We start from the raw sequence: 14,046 nt of genomic DNA, 5'->3' as shown, positions 1-14,046 counted from the left end.
AATGCTGTTGTGGTGCCATACAATGGGAGCTTCGTTAAGATATAACGCACACACACACACACACACACACACACACACACACACACACACACACACACACACACACACACATACAAACACAAATTAAATGCAATTTCAAGTTGAATTGTATTAACTTGAAATTTGTATCTTGTATCAATTTAACTAGAAGGACTATGTGTTTTTGTCTGTACCTATGTCAGTAATAAAGGCCTCCCATGGCAAGTTTATACCTCAGTCTTTTTTTTTTTTATTAATTAAAATAAACCACTAAAATGTGTACAATTGTTCTAAACTCCATACACTTACCATCTACTACAGCCTGACATTGTTTGGATCCAGAGAGGATGGGAAGTTGTCAATCTAACACTCCCCCTCCAGCTCCTCAAACTGAACAGTTGAGAAAGAAAAAAAGAAAAGGGCTGTTATGTTCAAGTAAATCTTCTGCAGGCTGCAGTACCGGCAAGGAAGGAAGGAAGGGAGGGAGTGAGAGGAGGTCAGGAGGAACATAACCTTGCCGAAGAGGAACTACCAACGTCATCAGTTAAGTATTTGTGCAGTTTAAGAGCAATTATTTTAATCTATCAACAGCAATATATACACTGGGCATCAGAATTTTCAATACTTGTTTTACTACTTTTTAAATAGTTTATTGAAAGGTTATGTTACTTTTACATTAAGAAAAATATTTGTGCATTTCTTATGTGGATAGCAACATCTAAGTATACATTTGATTGTATGACACTGGATCTCTGTAAAATGTGGTGCATTCATGTAACTTTTGAAGACACCCACTTGAAGTCAGAAGCCTCATATTAACTTCAGATAAACTTTGCACGGAGTGACGACTGGATTTTATGTCCAATCACTTACACTGGATGCATGTTAGAAAGGGATCTTTAAATTGCCAGTATGAACAGGAGGAACGATCACAGCAATCATTAACTGTTTAAATGTACATGTTTTTATCCTATCTTTTAAGAAAATATGAGAAGCATCCAGTTTTATGAATTTATCACAAATTCTTAATTCAAAAAAGATAATTTATAGCTGGGCTGGACCATTTAGGTTTATTTGGTTTATTAAAACATCTGCGAAAAATTAGCAAAAGCTTACTACAGTAACTCCGAAGCTCTAACAGAACAAATTGCTCGACATCAGGGCTCCAAATGGCATGTTATTTCCTTCCACAGGAAAGGAAAAAAGGCGTTGCTTGGTGTGATTAGTTTTTTTACTCCACTACATTCAGTGTCGGCAGAGAAGTATCCCTCTCCTACAGTTTGATGTACACAGACTTGATTTTTGCTCAAAGAAGTTAATTTGCCTTCCTCAAGGTATGTGTGTTTCAACATTTTCTTTTCATTTTAGTGTTTAATCTTTTTTCTTTTTTATCTATGGTGCCCTATTCTAAGGGAGGAAAACTGATAATGGTAGATTGAGGGCTTGTCTAAACAAAGTATTTGAGCAACAAGCCAGATCATCCCATCCCACTGTGCACAAATTTAATCAAGTTTGGTCCTGCAATGTTTTTCTTGAATTTCTGTTTCAGCAGTCTGTCCAGACAGAAGACAAGAAGAGACCTTCAAAATGTGCGACGGAAGAAAACTGCTTCTAGCTTCAATTGTTTTCACAGCTCTCCACTACAAAGTAAGTTTTATTTCACTTACAAATAGCCATTCAGAATGTGTTGTGATGTTATATTAGAAATAAAAATCATATTATCTTCTCTTGGAACTAAAGATGACTGCAGGGAGCGCAAAACTGCTGGACATGGCCCCAGATGCTGTAGATTACGTGTACGATGGATGCCGCAAAGAGGCCATGGAGAAGTTTATCCATTTAGGCCTTTTAAGACAGGAGCTAAACAGCAGTGCAGGATTCCAGAAAGCATGGAGTGCAAACACCATATGTTCAAAGCTGATCCCTGGAGGAACAAAAGAACATACTGCTGCACTTTTGGTATATGCTAATGGGAATGAAGATTTCACACAGACCTTTGACAATGCAGTAGAGACAATGGGCGGAAATGTTACCACCTATGAAAACCATTTCCATTTCAAGTCCCTTCACTTCCTGCTCATGGATTCAATGTCGCTGCTGAAGCCAAAGAAGTGCAAGACTGTGCATGTTCTCCTGGACAAATACACAGCACAAAAGGGCTCAAAGGTGAGATTTGGAAGCTTCACCAAAGTTGAGTCAAACTATCAGTCTTTCAAGAAATGGCATGATTTTGACGGGCATATCGTCTTTAATATCACTTCTTGCTTCTTTGTGAACCTGGGAGACAATATTTGCAGTGCAGACAAGGAAATTGAACTCTTATCTCCAGCTGAAGTTTTTACTGTGGAGACAGTAAATGCACAAGGAGTAGAGAGGGGAGTGAAAGAAGATAGGGACATTTGGGATAAACAGAGAAGAATATGATGGGAAGAAATAAAGTTACAAGGAAATAATGGGGAAAGACAGAAGTTAATTTAACCAAGTATTAAACAATAAGAATTTAACATGGACATTTTCCACTACAGGGGCAACAGAGTAAACTCACATGTTCTCAGCACATCTTCTTCGCCGTTATGGTTTCCAGGGTATTTGTACTTTGGACTAAACTGCTGAGGAAGAGTGAAGCTCACACACTGCCTCTCCATCTTCGGATCTAGAGTCAAAATCAAAGAGCACAAACTCAACTGAGCGGTCATCCTTTACAGACACACAGGGTTTGATGTATGGTTGGGCAGCATAGGAATATACAGTACACCATGAGACATTTCTCTTAATTTATACTGAGGTAGCCAGCTCTTTTATTGTCAGTGGTTGTATTGCAGGTAATGTTGTAAATTGATGAGCAGGATTTATGCTAATATTGGACTCATGGGTAGGGATACACAGATTATTCATCTTTCACCCTTAAGTAACTTTTAAAGCTAGCCAAAACATTCTTCTGTACCTAATTCTAGATGTCTAATCACATTGTTTAAAAGTTTGTTTCTTAACTGCAATATAATATATATCCCTGCAGGCATAAAGAGATATAGAGTTGTCTGCATAGCTCTAAATAGTGAGAGATTGAAGAGAAGTTGTAAAAGCTGTAGAGATGTAATATTTTGAACAGGAGGTCATACCTGGCTCTTTGAACCAGTGAGACTGGCTGGGCACCAGTATGCACCTCCACCACAGTCCCAGGGTGCCGTTCAGGCGGAACATGGTGTCGCTGTAAGTCTTCTCATCAAACTCTCCATTGATGAACTCCTCTCTGAGCTCGGAGGCGTTGCTCCCCTCACGTTTAACTGGTGGACAGCTGTACTGGTACCAGTGTTGAGTTCCCACAGCCACAGACAGATACACTGTCGCCAGTAGGCTCAGCACCGAGCCGATGACGAGGGCTGTGGCATAGCGATTGTCGACCATGGTGTCTGGATGAAGAAAGCTCGTTACAGCCGGTGTTTACGAGGAGAACTGCTTTGATATGCAAATACAGTTTGGCTTTCACCTTGTGATCGTTACAAATTATATTTCCGCTTAGTGTTTAGGCACCACGGCATGTCTGTGAACTATTGTCAGGTAGTGTGACAGTGTCAGAGTATCTCAACACGATACTCTATTTAATCATAGTTCCACTGTGCAGCATTGTAACCAATGTCCCAAACCCAGAGGCGTTCACAACCTGCCGAAGAAACAAAGATAAACACAGGTCGATGTATAACATTGGCTCATGTTTGAAGAGATAAGTGCTGTATTAGATCATGTTTTCTTAACTCAGCTGATAAGCTACGAGTGAAAACAGTAAGGTGTTGATAGCTTGTTAGTGAGCTACCCTCACAGCTAATAATAATAACAAAGGCAGCTTCCAACGTAGCATTTTACTAGCTAGCTAACGCTATTTATCGTTAGCCTCAGTTTGCTGCATACGTGTCGACACATTTAACTGACAACTAAACGTTAAGGATTTCATTCAAGGTTTGTTTTTACCTCATCGCTTGACAAAACGGCCAAATATTAGCGTCAATTCTTCTGCTCTTTAAATTCAATGCAGGCCTCCGCCCTCTTCTTTGCCTTAATAAGTTTTCTTCTTCTTCTTTTTGACTTTTTCTGGCGGTTGGCAACTACCGCGTGAAGTACACTACCGCCATCTTGTGCTTCGGTGTGGAACTACACCCACAACACAATAATAATAATAATAATAATAATAACTGCTCGGGCAGATCCGTCAGCTACAACAGCTAGATAGATAGAAAGTAAGGCTTTCATTCAGGATTTTTATATAAAAACAATGATATTCTTAAGTAGTATGGGGGGGGGGGGGGGGTCTCAACATGAGACTATTTAATCATAGTTCCACTGTTCAGCATTGTAATCCATATTTTATTAGAGAATTCTGTTAAGCATATAGTAACAGAATTAAAAGAGATCCTTGGAGCATTATCAAATCTTTTTTTAAATTTTTGTTTTGATTTAAAAGGCAAATGCTTGATCAAGACAGGTTCAGAGTATATGCAAAATAATTTCAAAGTTAATAAAAGCTACATGTCATCAGTCCCACAATGTATCTGTAGTTGTAGAATACATACTGTATAGTATTTCCCTGATGTGTATTTCACATAAAAAAATTAAGCATTTTCTAAAATACAGGCTGCTGTGATGTTTTGGCAGAGCTTCAAAAAGGCAATAATCCCTTTGTGAGGAGAAAACAGACGAGGTAGATACGCCCACAGTCGATGTGATGTTAAATACAATATTTGGCTACAAACACATTTCATCACTTTTCATAAAGACACATTCAATCATTGATGTCGTGTCCCAAATGAACCTTCCTTCACACATTACAGCTTTTTAAAATCAGGCAGACATCGAGCTCACACAACAAGTGCTAATTAGAATTTGTACATCAGAAAAAGGTGCAGATTGATTCCTTTTGTGCAGCAGTGAGTTTCTCTTATTATCACAACAAGTCGTCTTTAGTGAAGAGCCTCCTCTGATGTTTGTAGTCAGACTGGACTGTTGCATTCAGGATGGGGGTGGCAGTAAACTCCACACTACACAGCCCTGAGCTGCAGGGAGCCTCTTCCAGCTCCAGGACAGTCACAATGTTGGGTGCAGCTGTGCTGAGGATGTTGGCGGGGACAAAAAGTGTCAGCTGAGGGCCTCGAGTTGGCCAGTAACGTCCCAGGTTGAAGCCGTTAATCCAAATTTGTCCCTAAAAAAAAAGAAAGAGATTAATTGATGTATTTGCATTGTGTTTTAGGTAAAACCACAACCAAGCCTTAACACTTTCACGGATGAGATCATTTGGGCCCATGCTAAGGAACATCTTGACAAAATACACTCATACAGCATGTATTTTATTATTACTTTATTAGTGTTTCCACATTTAGAGAAGGGCTGCATCTGAAGATTTTTTATTTGATTATTTTGTATTATTTAAAATTGGAGTAAATCAGGCTTACATGGATAATTCTGATTTGTTTTTCATCTTGTCAAACTCTTAAATCTGTGTTTATACCTATAATTTATATGGTCTAAAACACGTATTAGTCAGTGTAATACAGATTATAGTGCTGCGACTAACAATTATTGTAATATTTGTTGATCCTATTTTCAAGTCGATTAATCGTTGGAAAATGTCAGGAAATAGTGAAATGAAATAGTGCCTGTTACAAGTTTCTTGACTCCAAGATGTTCATCTTCACTTTTGAGAGGCTAGAAGCAGCACTTTTGGTATTTTTGCTCAACATATGACAACGCTAAGAGGTTAAACCATTTTCTTTTAATGGTACAAAAGTAATTTAGAGTGCATGTAACTCTAGGGTCATGAAAAGAATATTTTATATAATAGTTTTAATTTAAACTTAATACAAAAAAAACCTGGATGACATGCCTTTCTCCATTTGGGCAGCGTGATGTAGGTGTCTTGGGGGAGGTCTGGGATGCCGTCAGGAATGATGAAGTTTCCCTGATAGAAGGCTGGAAGGGAGAGAGCAGCAGGCGGAGGAAGGTCTGTTGGTTTCGTTTCACCGAGAAGGCCCTGACTGACCGCTTCATCGATGCTGAGGCTGTACATCGTCCAGCCGGTGAGCGTATCTTTCCCCAGAGTCATGTTGGACACCAGGCCCTGTGCAGTAGAGAAACCGGACAGGAAGAGCAGAGAATTCACACGGACATCCTAAGCCTGTTGGAAACTGTGAAGAAGTTTTTCTTCACAAGTGAAATTCAAATATAAAATATAATTTGGTTGCAGTTAAATCTAAACTTACTGTTTGATTACGCTTGTACAACACACAACTGAAATCCAGTAAATCCTTGTGATTGTTAAACAGACTGTTATATGACAAAGCACAATGAAAGAAAATGTAGCTGGAAAAAAAACCTTAAAGTCGTTAATGTATTTTCCGTAGTTGATTCGTCCCATATTCTCCACCAGTATGTCCACCTGACTGCCAGCTTTCCCGGTCACGTTGACAGTTAAGGCTTTGTCCCTTTCAAGAATCCCCACAGCCACCTTGAGAAGAAAGCAGTATGGTTATATCAGAAATAATCACTTTGCATTTTTCTATAGTTGTGTGGAAAAATACTCAAGCTCCAGTAAAGACACCAATACAATACTGTAACATTTCTCTACCTTATTATGAAAAATATAAACAAATCTAAAGCTAAAAGTTCTCAAATGTTCAAATACTTGCAACTGTACAAGAATTGCTGCTTATCTAAAATTGCTAAAAAAAAAATGATGATGGGTGTATTTTTGATGGTACCAATGATGCATTGAGCCTCTTGTTCAACCCATCTGCTGATGAGCAATGACAAGGAAAGGCACTCACCCCATCCACTGACACATACGCTCTATCATGGACGCCGTTCAGCGGAGATGACAGTGGAGTTGGCGTGTTGCAGTTAACAGGCAGTGTAGTCCTGTAGAGCACATAACCGAAGGCCTACAGCACAGGAGGGACACAATAAATAAATCAACAACTAAATAAAGTTGAAATCATACGACACAATGTAGTTGGTGTAAACACATTTTTCAACACATTAATACCTGGTTCAGTTCAATGAAAGTCTGAGGATACATGCTTTTGACAGGGCCGGAGAAAGAAAGTGTTTCTAAGGCATCGGATATCGTCTGGAGCTGTGGGGGCAGAGCGTTGTATTTTTTCTTCATGTTTTAGATCATGTGACAAAAAGTCTTTCAATGGTGAGCTCATAGAAACAGTGTTTACTGAGCGCCAACCTTTTTCATTCCCAACAGAGCCATATGAGTACTTTGGAGTTGTTGGTGGTATTGGTCCCTCAGGTATCTTATGATACTGTAAGATAAATAACATGACACATACATAAGTAAAACAATACAAATTAAACACTTATGTATGTTGCACATTAATAAGTGAAGTGATATTTAAAAGCAAAACGAGAGGCCTGCTTTAGTGGTCTTACCATTTTGATCACCTCTCGAATAGCAAAGTACTTCTCTGTGAGGTCTCCTGCTTCTGTGAGCGGGGCGTCGTAGTCGTAGCTGGTGGGCTGCGGGCCGTATGGTGCGTTGGCACCTGAGATATCAAGAGGCAATCAGAGGGCGACTTTCTTCGTAAGGTAATCATTTTGGCAACACAAGTTGAGTCCCCTGAAATGATCTCATCTCATCAAACCAGTCTGTCCAAGTTCACTCACCATTCCAGTATCCAAAGTTTGTTCCTCCTATGAACATGTATCTGTGAGGAGAGAACTTAAACTGAAATGTACACAAAACTGAAGCACAGATAGATTTTAAACACTTTAAAACTACAAGACATGAGTTCTTGCCTCCTGGTCATTCTCTCTCTTCATGAAAATGTATTTGCAGATGTACATTGTGAAATAGTAACCGGTTATTTTGGTGGCTGGAAAGTCACTCATCATAATAACATATTATGTGCATTTTTATATTCCTTCAGTGTATCTAAACCTATCATCGAAATCTGTAGACTCACAGGTTGACGTTTGCTCCCACGGCCAGCATCTCGTTGAGGGACTTGGCCACTTTGGCAGACGACACGACGGAGTGACGCGACCCCCAGTGGTCCAGCCAGCCAGAGTAATACTCAGAGTTCACCTGTTAACGCAGGAGGAACCCCTATGAGCGTGAGAGCAACACGAGTGTGGTTGGAAAAAATCACAAACCGCAGAGAGGGAAATACTTGCCAAAGGTCCACGAGGTTCCGCGTGTCTCTGTGCAGCAAAGGCAGCGGTGACATTTCCACCTAACAGGATCAAAACACTAAGATAAGCTCACATGTATTTGTGCGACTCCTCCTGATTAATTACTCACGACATTAAGTCTATGTGAGGAAAAAAACAAGAGGAGTAAACTACTGTAAATCATCATGTAACGCATCTCATCTCAAGATGCTTTTTACGATGCAAACTTAACACAACATATCAACACATAACCAACAATCAATATCTGGTGTAAATTGCATTTCATGGACGAGACTAGCCGATACTTACCTGGCCCAAAGTCAACCGTGGCGTAGAGATCTTGTATTGAGCCACACTTGAGGTAGTTGAGCCCAGCTCCATCTGTGGTGAAGAGCACCACCTCCTCGCCCAGTTGAGACCGGAACAGCTTTGTTAGGTGACGCATGTAGTTGTAGTCACAGGCGAAATAACTGCCATATTCATTCTCCACCTATGAAACACAGGCACGGCACGACGGAGATGGTATTTTGCTTATTGAATTAAGTACTGTAATGATACGTAATGCACAGCAACAGACACAGAAATCAGTCCAGGACTCACCTGTACAGTGATGATAGGACCGCCGTTCTGGTAGAGATAAGGCTTCATCATTGGCAGTAACTTCCCCATCCACTTATCTACAGCTGCGATGTAATCTGAAACACACAGTGTTGCAGAGTTAACAGCTCTTTATAGATGGTATTTTACAGTTGCCATTAATCATACTTCCAGTTACACTGTTACGTATCTTATCTTTGGATATTTCTGGAAAGAGTCTCTTCGGCTAGATCGCTAATACGTTTGAAAACTCTCAAAGATAAGCAGATTGTGTATTTTTTGTATGTGACATATTATTGTATGTGATACGGCACGCAACCGTGACTACATGTCATCATTCATCCTGTTTTAAAAAAAAGTTTTTATTCTCACCTGGATCTGACGACCGCAGCACAATGTCTTTCTTGTTGAGAAGCCAGGCAGGCAGCCCTCCCTTCAGAATAAACAATGGCAGGTTTTTTGATGCACATCCCATGAATAAATAACCAAATGAATTCAATGAAGTCAATTAAATGTAAAAGTCATATTGCACCATAAATCTATGTCTTGAGTATCAAACACCCTCAGTGCACTTAAAAAAGGTGGCTTTAAAACGTTTCTAGTTTTGTCCTAAGGATTGTGATCCTCTTTAATACACGTCAGTTACAATAGCTGCTGCCTATCTTGGCCAGGACTCTCTTGAAAAAGAGATTTTTAATCTCAATGAGACCTATCCTATGAGAACTAATACCAAAACATCCAGAGATATATCCAAAACCAAATCCTGCAGCATAATAACCACTTCTGCCCATCCATGTGCTCACCATACGAAGCATTGTAGTTTTCCATATTTTGTCAAAACTTCAGACTTCTGCAGCCACCACCAAATACAAAACGACTCACCAGATTCCTACATTACTGAAGAGTAAACCTTTGACTTATGACTCGTGAGTAGTTGTTATATTATTGGGAATTATTACCCATGCATAACTGTATAAGCAGCATTTTAGGGCTGGTTGAGATGGAGACAATTATGACTAGTTTATGTAATGTTGGGTAGTTCAGTCTATGAATGCATTATATCTTTGGTCAGATGTTTTGTGTGTATCATCTTCATCTGAAAAGTAACTAATGTGTTGAAGTAAAAGTGTAAAGTAGCATGAAGTGGATATACTCAACACTGAATGTTTCTAAATTGTCTCAGAATAACATCAAACACTCAAAATGTGTTACAATTACTGACAACCCGCCCTCACCATGTCCCACTCTGCACATATGTAGGGTCCAGGCCGAAGGATCACCACGAAACCAACGTCTTGTGCCAGCTGAAGGAAGTGTTCCACATCCCTGTCTCCGGTAAAATTGTACCGTCCTGGAGACTCCTCGTGGTAGTTCCAGGGAATGTACCTTCGATGTGAATGAAGTGTGAGTAATATGCAAACATACACACTGAACTTCTTTATGTAGATTGTATGTTGCGGCTGACTTATAAAGACAACAGACCAGGAAGATCCACTCTGTGTCAATACTGCTTTACAGAGCAATAACAATATATGTATGTTAACAAATGTATGTTAAAAACAAACATTTAAAACATATCAAAACAGCAGGAACTCGTGGTACGGTGAGTACAGATTTAAAGACCATTGAAATTAATCTTTTTGTAATCCACCATCCTCACATCCCAGTGGATTTTCTTACCAGCAGGACAATGCATTATGATGGTTTTGTTTCATTAAAAGCTGAAACAAATTATTATTTTTTATTGTCAATCAACCTGACGATTATTTTCTCAATCAAGCGATTAGTGGTTTTGGTCTGTAAAATGTTGTAAATGATGAAACATGTCCAGCACAGCTTCTGAAAGACCAAGGTCATTAAAAGTCTTTCTTTGTCCGACCAGCCGTCTAAAACCAAGAGATATTTAGTTTACAATCATAGAAGACGAAGAACCTGAAAATATTCACATTTCAGAAGCTGTGGTCAAATAATTATGGCATTATTTTCATACTATGAACAATGAATCGATCAAACATTTGGAGAGCAATGTGAACTGGTTTCTCTCACGTAACACATTCTCGAGTGGAAGTTTAAAACTCTCCTTCTTGATTATTGTTTGTATTGAAGCCAGTTGAAGCATGGCACAGTCCTAACATCCGCCTGCGGTTGAAACAACAAACCAAAGTCAGAATGAAGCATACAGAGAGCGAGACATGAGGGAACACCTACGTCTGGATGGCATTCAGTCCTGCCATGTACATCTTGAGCAGTCGATCCTTCCAGTAGACTCTGGGGATCCGGCTGTAATGGATGCTTCCTGATATGTAACGAAACTCTTCCCCATCTTTCCGAAAGCAGTCGTTCTTGTAATCCAAGCTGAATGAACGAGGTGTCGCCAGCTGCAGGTCAACACATGCTCATTTAAATAACAACTCATCATCATAATTCAGTTTATATTGTGTTCCATTATGAGGTTAAAGTTTTGTGTTTTTATGGTGCAGGGCTGACATCTCAGCTGACTTTAGGGATGTGTCATTCACACATGCTAACCTTGACTGTCCACTAAAGGTTGTGAATAATGCTTCAATAGAAGATACTGTACATACAAACCAAAAGGTTTAAAAAATATTTTCATGTGTAAAGTGTTTACGCCATATACACCATATATATTACAGGAATATACATATACATATATATATATATATATATATATACACATTTTTTATATATATATTGAAAGGTTATATATATATATATATATATATATATATATATATATACATTTTTTATATATATATTGAAAGGTTATATATATATTGAAAGGTTTGACTGCATGTATTTGCTTTATTGAACCGACAAAATATGTGCCACATTGAACCCACTTTTTACAAACATTACTGACGTTCAAAAAGTTCTAAAAGTATTGATAACTCACATTAAGATTTATGTCGTGTTTGTCTGTGAAGGCTATTTAAAGAAATGCTAATCAATTTGACAACAAGTTCCAATCTTTTGTTTGAATTTCGGTGGCATGGTTTAAAAAAAACCCGGAAATAATAATCAGTTTTGAAGAGTTGTAATGTCAATTGGATTAGGCTGCAGGTATAGTTCCTTCAATGTCGACCACAGGGTATAAAAACCTTGAAGAGGTAGGCCTACTTACTGAATGTCCAAACAGCAGCAGCAGAATGCTTCCAAATCTGAGCAGAGACATGTTGAGTCTTCACACGAGGCTTGCTGTCCGGTTGAAGTACACAATTCAATTAAAGCATCTTTTAATGCGGGATATACTTGAACACAGTCAGCTACGGTTGCCTACTTCCCTGAGTACACTGTGATATTTTTGAATGAGTGTGGCAGCATGAGTTGCGGAAGTAAAAATCATGTGACGCTGTATTATTGTTGTGGTGTAGAAACGGGGTTTAAACAGCAGGGGGAAGTGTCGCGTGCTTTACTTATGTGTTTGAGGTGAGATGACGTTACGGTTTAACATAAGGAAGAGGAAATGTTCAGATAGGATTATTTTAGCTAATTGTCTACATAATAACCTGTTTTAAGGAAAAACATGTTTAGGACACAAAATACAAAAATAAATAGATTTGCATTAAAAGTGCAATGATTTTAAGAGACAGTAGAGTATTTATCACATAACTTTTTATTTATTACTTAAAGTATTTGGCTTCAATCAGAGTATGCAAGACTGACAGTATAATCAAATTACCACCCATATACTGTATGATTTTGGCTGTAGGGCTATATTTTATACAAGACAGCCCAACAGTGTCCAGAGCCTTCAGCATGTCAGGGTGAATATCATTCACACCTGTCGCTCTGCCGCTGAGGAGCTTAAAGGGCCTACGAAATGATAAACATGAATTTCTACTGATGATAGTAAATGCTATTTGTGGTGTAAAATGATGTGTTATTTATGACACAATGATCGCAGTATTTAATAAATCATGATTTAGTATGTCGACCACCGATGTTTACATTGCCGCTATCGGAAACACCCGACGCCGTGTTCTGACGTCACAAGTAGAACACAGTCCACCAGTTGAACACACAGACAGCGCGGCAGACGTGGCGATGTCGGACTCTGGCTCGGATATTTCGACAGAATCGAGTGACAGTGAGTCGTCAATAGACTCGTTGCACCTTCAAGAAGAGGAGTTTATTGAAGAGGATGCCGGTGTCGTGGATTTAGATCATGCGGGCGAGTTTAACGTGGTGAAAACAGAGCAGCGCGAGACACAGTATTCAAAATGGAGACACAAATGGGAGCGAACATGCGGATGATGGTAACGAAGATCCTGGATTTGGTGGAGATCCTGTGCGGCAACAGAACACAGACAGGTATATACATTTGACTATAGTTCATAGAACTTCTCAATATATAGTAAATACATCATAATAAAACATAACATTATCCTCGATCGTAAATATTTCGCAAGCTATCGATAGCTCGCTAGCGAGTCGATAGCTTGATTTCCTTGAATTGTTATGGACCCGACTAGTTGTCCGCAAATTGCTTGATCCCTAAATATTCAATTACTTCTCTACTTGGACACATCGACGTCTGTGATAACTTGATTCTTTCTCAAAGTTTCTGCGGTTGAGGTTCTATCGATGTGTCTGATGTCAAACGTCATATATTACGAGGCTGTATATAAAGCATTTGCTATTAGCTAACAAACAGACCGGAGGACAGCGCTGGTTTATAAAGTATAGTCTGTATACTGAGGTGAGACTGTCTCAAAAGACAGGGAGACACAAGGGGGCAGCGCTCCGCAGCAGAGACATTTTATGACCAGAACCCCAGAAGAAGCCAAGATATGAGTAGAAGGGGACCGACACAGGTAGAGGGGGCAGAGCAGGCAGGGAAGGAGTGTGTTACAACTGTGGTATATCAGGACATTGAATGAGAGACTGCAGATTCAGAATAAAGAGCGTAAAATAGAATATGGAAAATTGTTAGAAGACTTTAGAATCAGACCATATTAGAGACGGAATCTGATTAAACAAGAAGCTTCTGACAGAATTAGATCAATAGTGAAGGTTTAAGGGTGATGGCCCGCAGATAAATAAGGCCGGTTCCGTAACAATGTACAAAGTACAATCCACAGGGAAAATTTCGTCCCCTAAGAGGCCAAATGCCGACTCCAGAATATCTGTTTAAGCACATCTGCATGGATTTTTATTGAATTAAATAAATATGAAGGAAAGAATATTGTTTAACAATAATAGACATATATAAAATGGGTTGAAGTATTTTCAACACATACAGTA

General features: G+C 39.1%; 3 protein-coding genes across 4 annotated transcripts; 1 reads left to right on the top strand and 2 right to left on the bottom strand.

The window, feature by feature from the left end:
* Nucleotides 1–558: 558 nt before the first annotated feature.
* On the top strand, nucleotides 559–2,442 carry LOC115007234 (ecto-ADP-ribosyltransferase 5). The gene is made up of 3 exons (XM_029430012.1): nucleotides 559–1,352; nucleotides 1,568–1,665; nucleotides 1,759–2,442. The coding sequence occupies exons 2-3, from the start codon at nucleotides 1,606–1,608 to the stop codon at nucleotides 2,440–2,442; spliced, it is 744 nt and encodes a 247-aa protein (XP_029285872.1). The 5' UTR covers nucleotides 559–1,352; nucleotides 1,568–1,605.
* An 80-nt stretch (nucleotides 2,443–2,522) lies between these two features.
* On the bottom strand, nucleotides 2,523–4,115 carry cldnd1b (claudin domain containing 1b). Of its 2 annotated transcripts, XM_029434961.1 has the most exons (4): nucleotides 3,985–4,112; nucleotides 3,506–3,679; nucleotides 3,138–3,428; nucleotides 2,523–2,671 (listed from the first exon to the last, which is right to left on the bottom strand). In XM_029434961.1, exons 3-4 carry the CDS (start codon nucleotides 3,421–3,423, stop codon nucleotides 2,538–2,540), a joined length of 420 nt encoding a protein of 139 aa, XP_029290821.1. In that variant the 5' UTR covers nucleotides 3,424–3,428; nucleotides 3,506–3,679; nucleotides 3,985–4,112; the 3' UTR covers nucleotides 2,523–2,537. The 2 variants fall into 2 exon arrangements, with proteins under 2 accessions (XP_029290821.1, XP_029290815.1); XM_029434955.1 differs by lacking the exon at nucleotides 3,506–3,679 and having other exon boundaries at nucleotides 3,985–4,115.
* Nucleotides 4,116–4,356: 241 nt separating this feature from the next.
* glb1 (galactosidase, beta 1) lies at nucleotides 4,357–12,172 on the bottom strand. Its single transcript, XM_029442917.1, has 16 exons — nucleotides 11,924–12,172; nucleotides 10,990–11,159; nucleotides 10,017–10,167; nucleotides 9,154–9,214; nucleotides 8,785–8,879; nucleotides 8,494–8,674; nucleotides 8,188–8,246; nucleotides 7,977–8,098; nucleotides 7,678–7,718; nucleotides 7,444–7,556; nucleotides 7,230–7,316; nucleotides 7,049–7,138; nucleotides 6,831–6,944; nucleotides 6,380–6,511; nucleotides 5,891–6,124; nucleotides 4,357–5,209 (listed from the first exon to the last, which is right to left on the bottom strand). The coding sequence occupies exons 1-16, from the start codon at nucleotides 11,972–11,974 to the stop codon at nucleotides 4,955–4,957; spliced, it is 1,956 nt and encodes a 651-aa protein (XP_029298777.1). The 5' UTR covers nucleotides 11,975–12,172; the 3' UTR covers nucleotides 4,357–4,954.
* Nucleotides 12,173–14,046: the final 1,874 nt, after the last annotated feature.

The sequence above is a fragment of the Cottoperca gobio genome, chromosome 1 (genome assembly GCF_900634415.1).
Source record: "Cottoperca gobio chromosome 1, fCotGob3.1, whole genome shotgun sequence".
NCBI classification, from domain to species: domain Eukaryota; kingdom Metazoa; phylum Chordata; class Actinopteri; order Perciformes; family Bovichtidae; genus Cottoperca; species Cottoperca gobio.
Note: the sequence above shows the minus strand (reverse complement) of the source record. Positions and strands in the feature narration are given on the sequence as shown.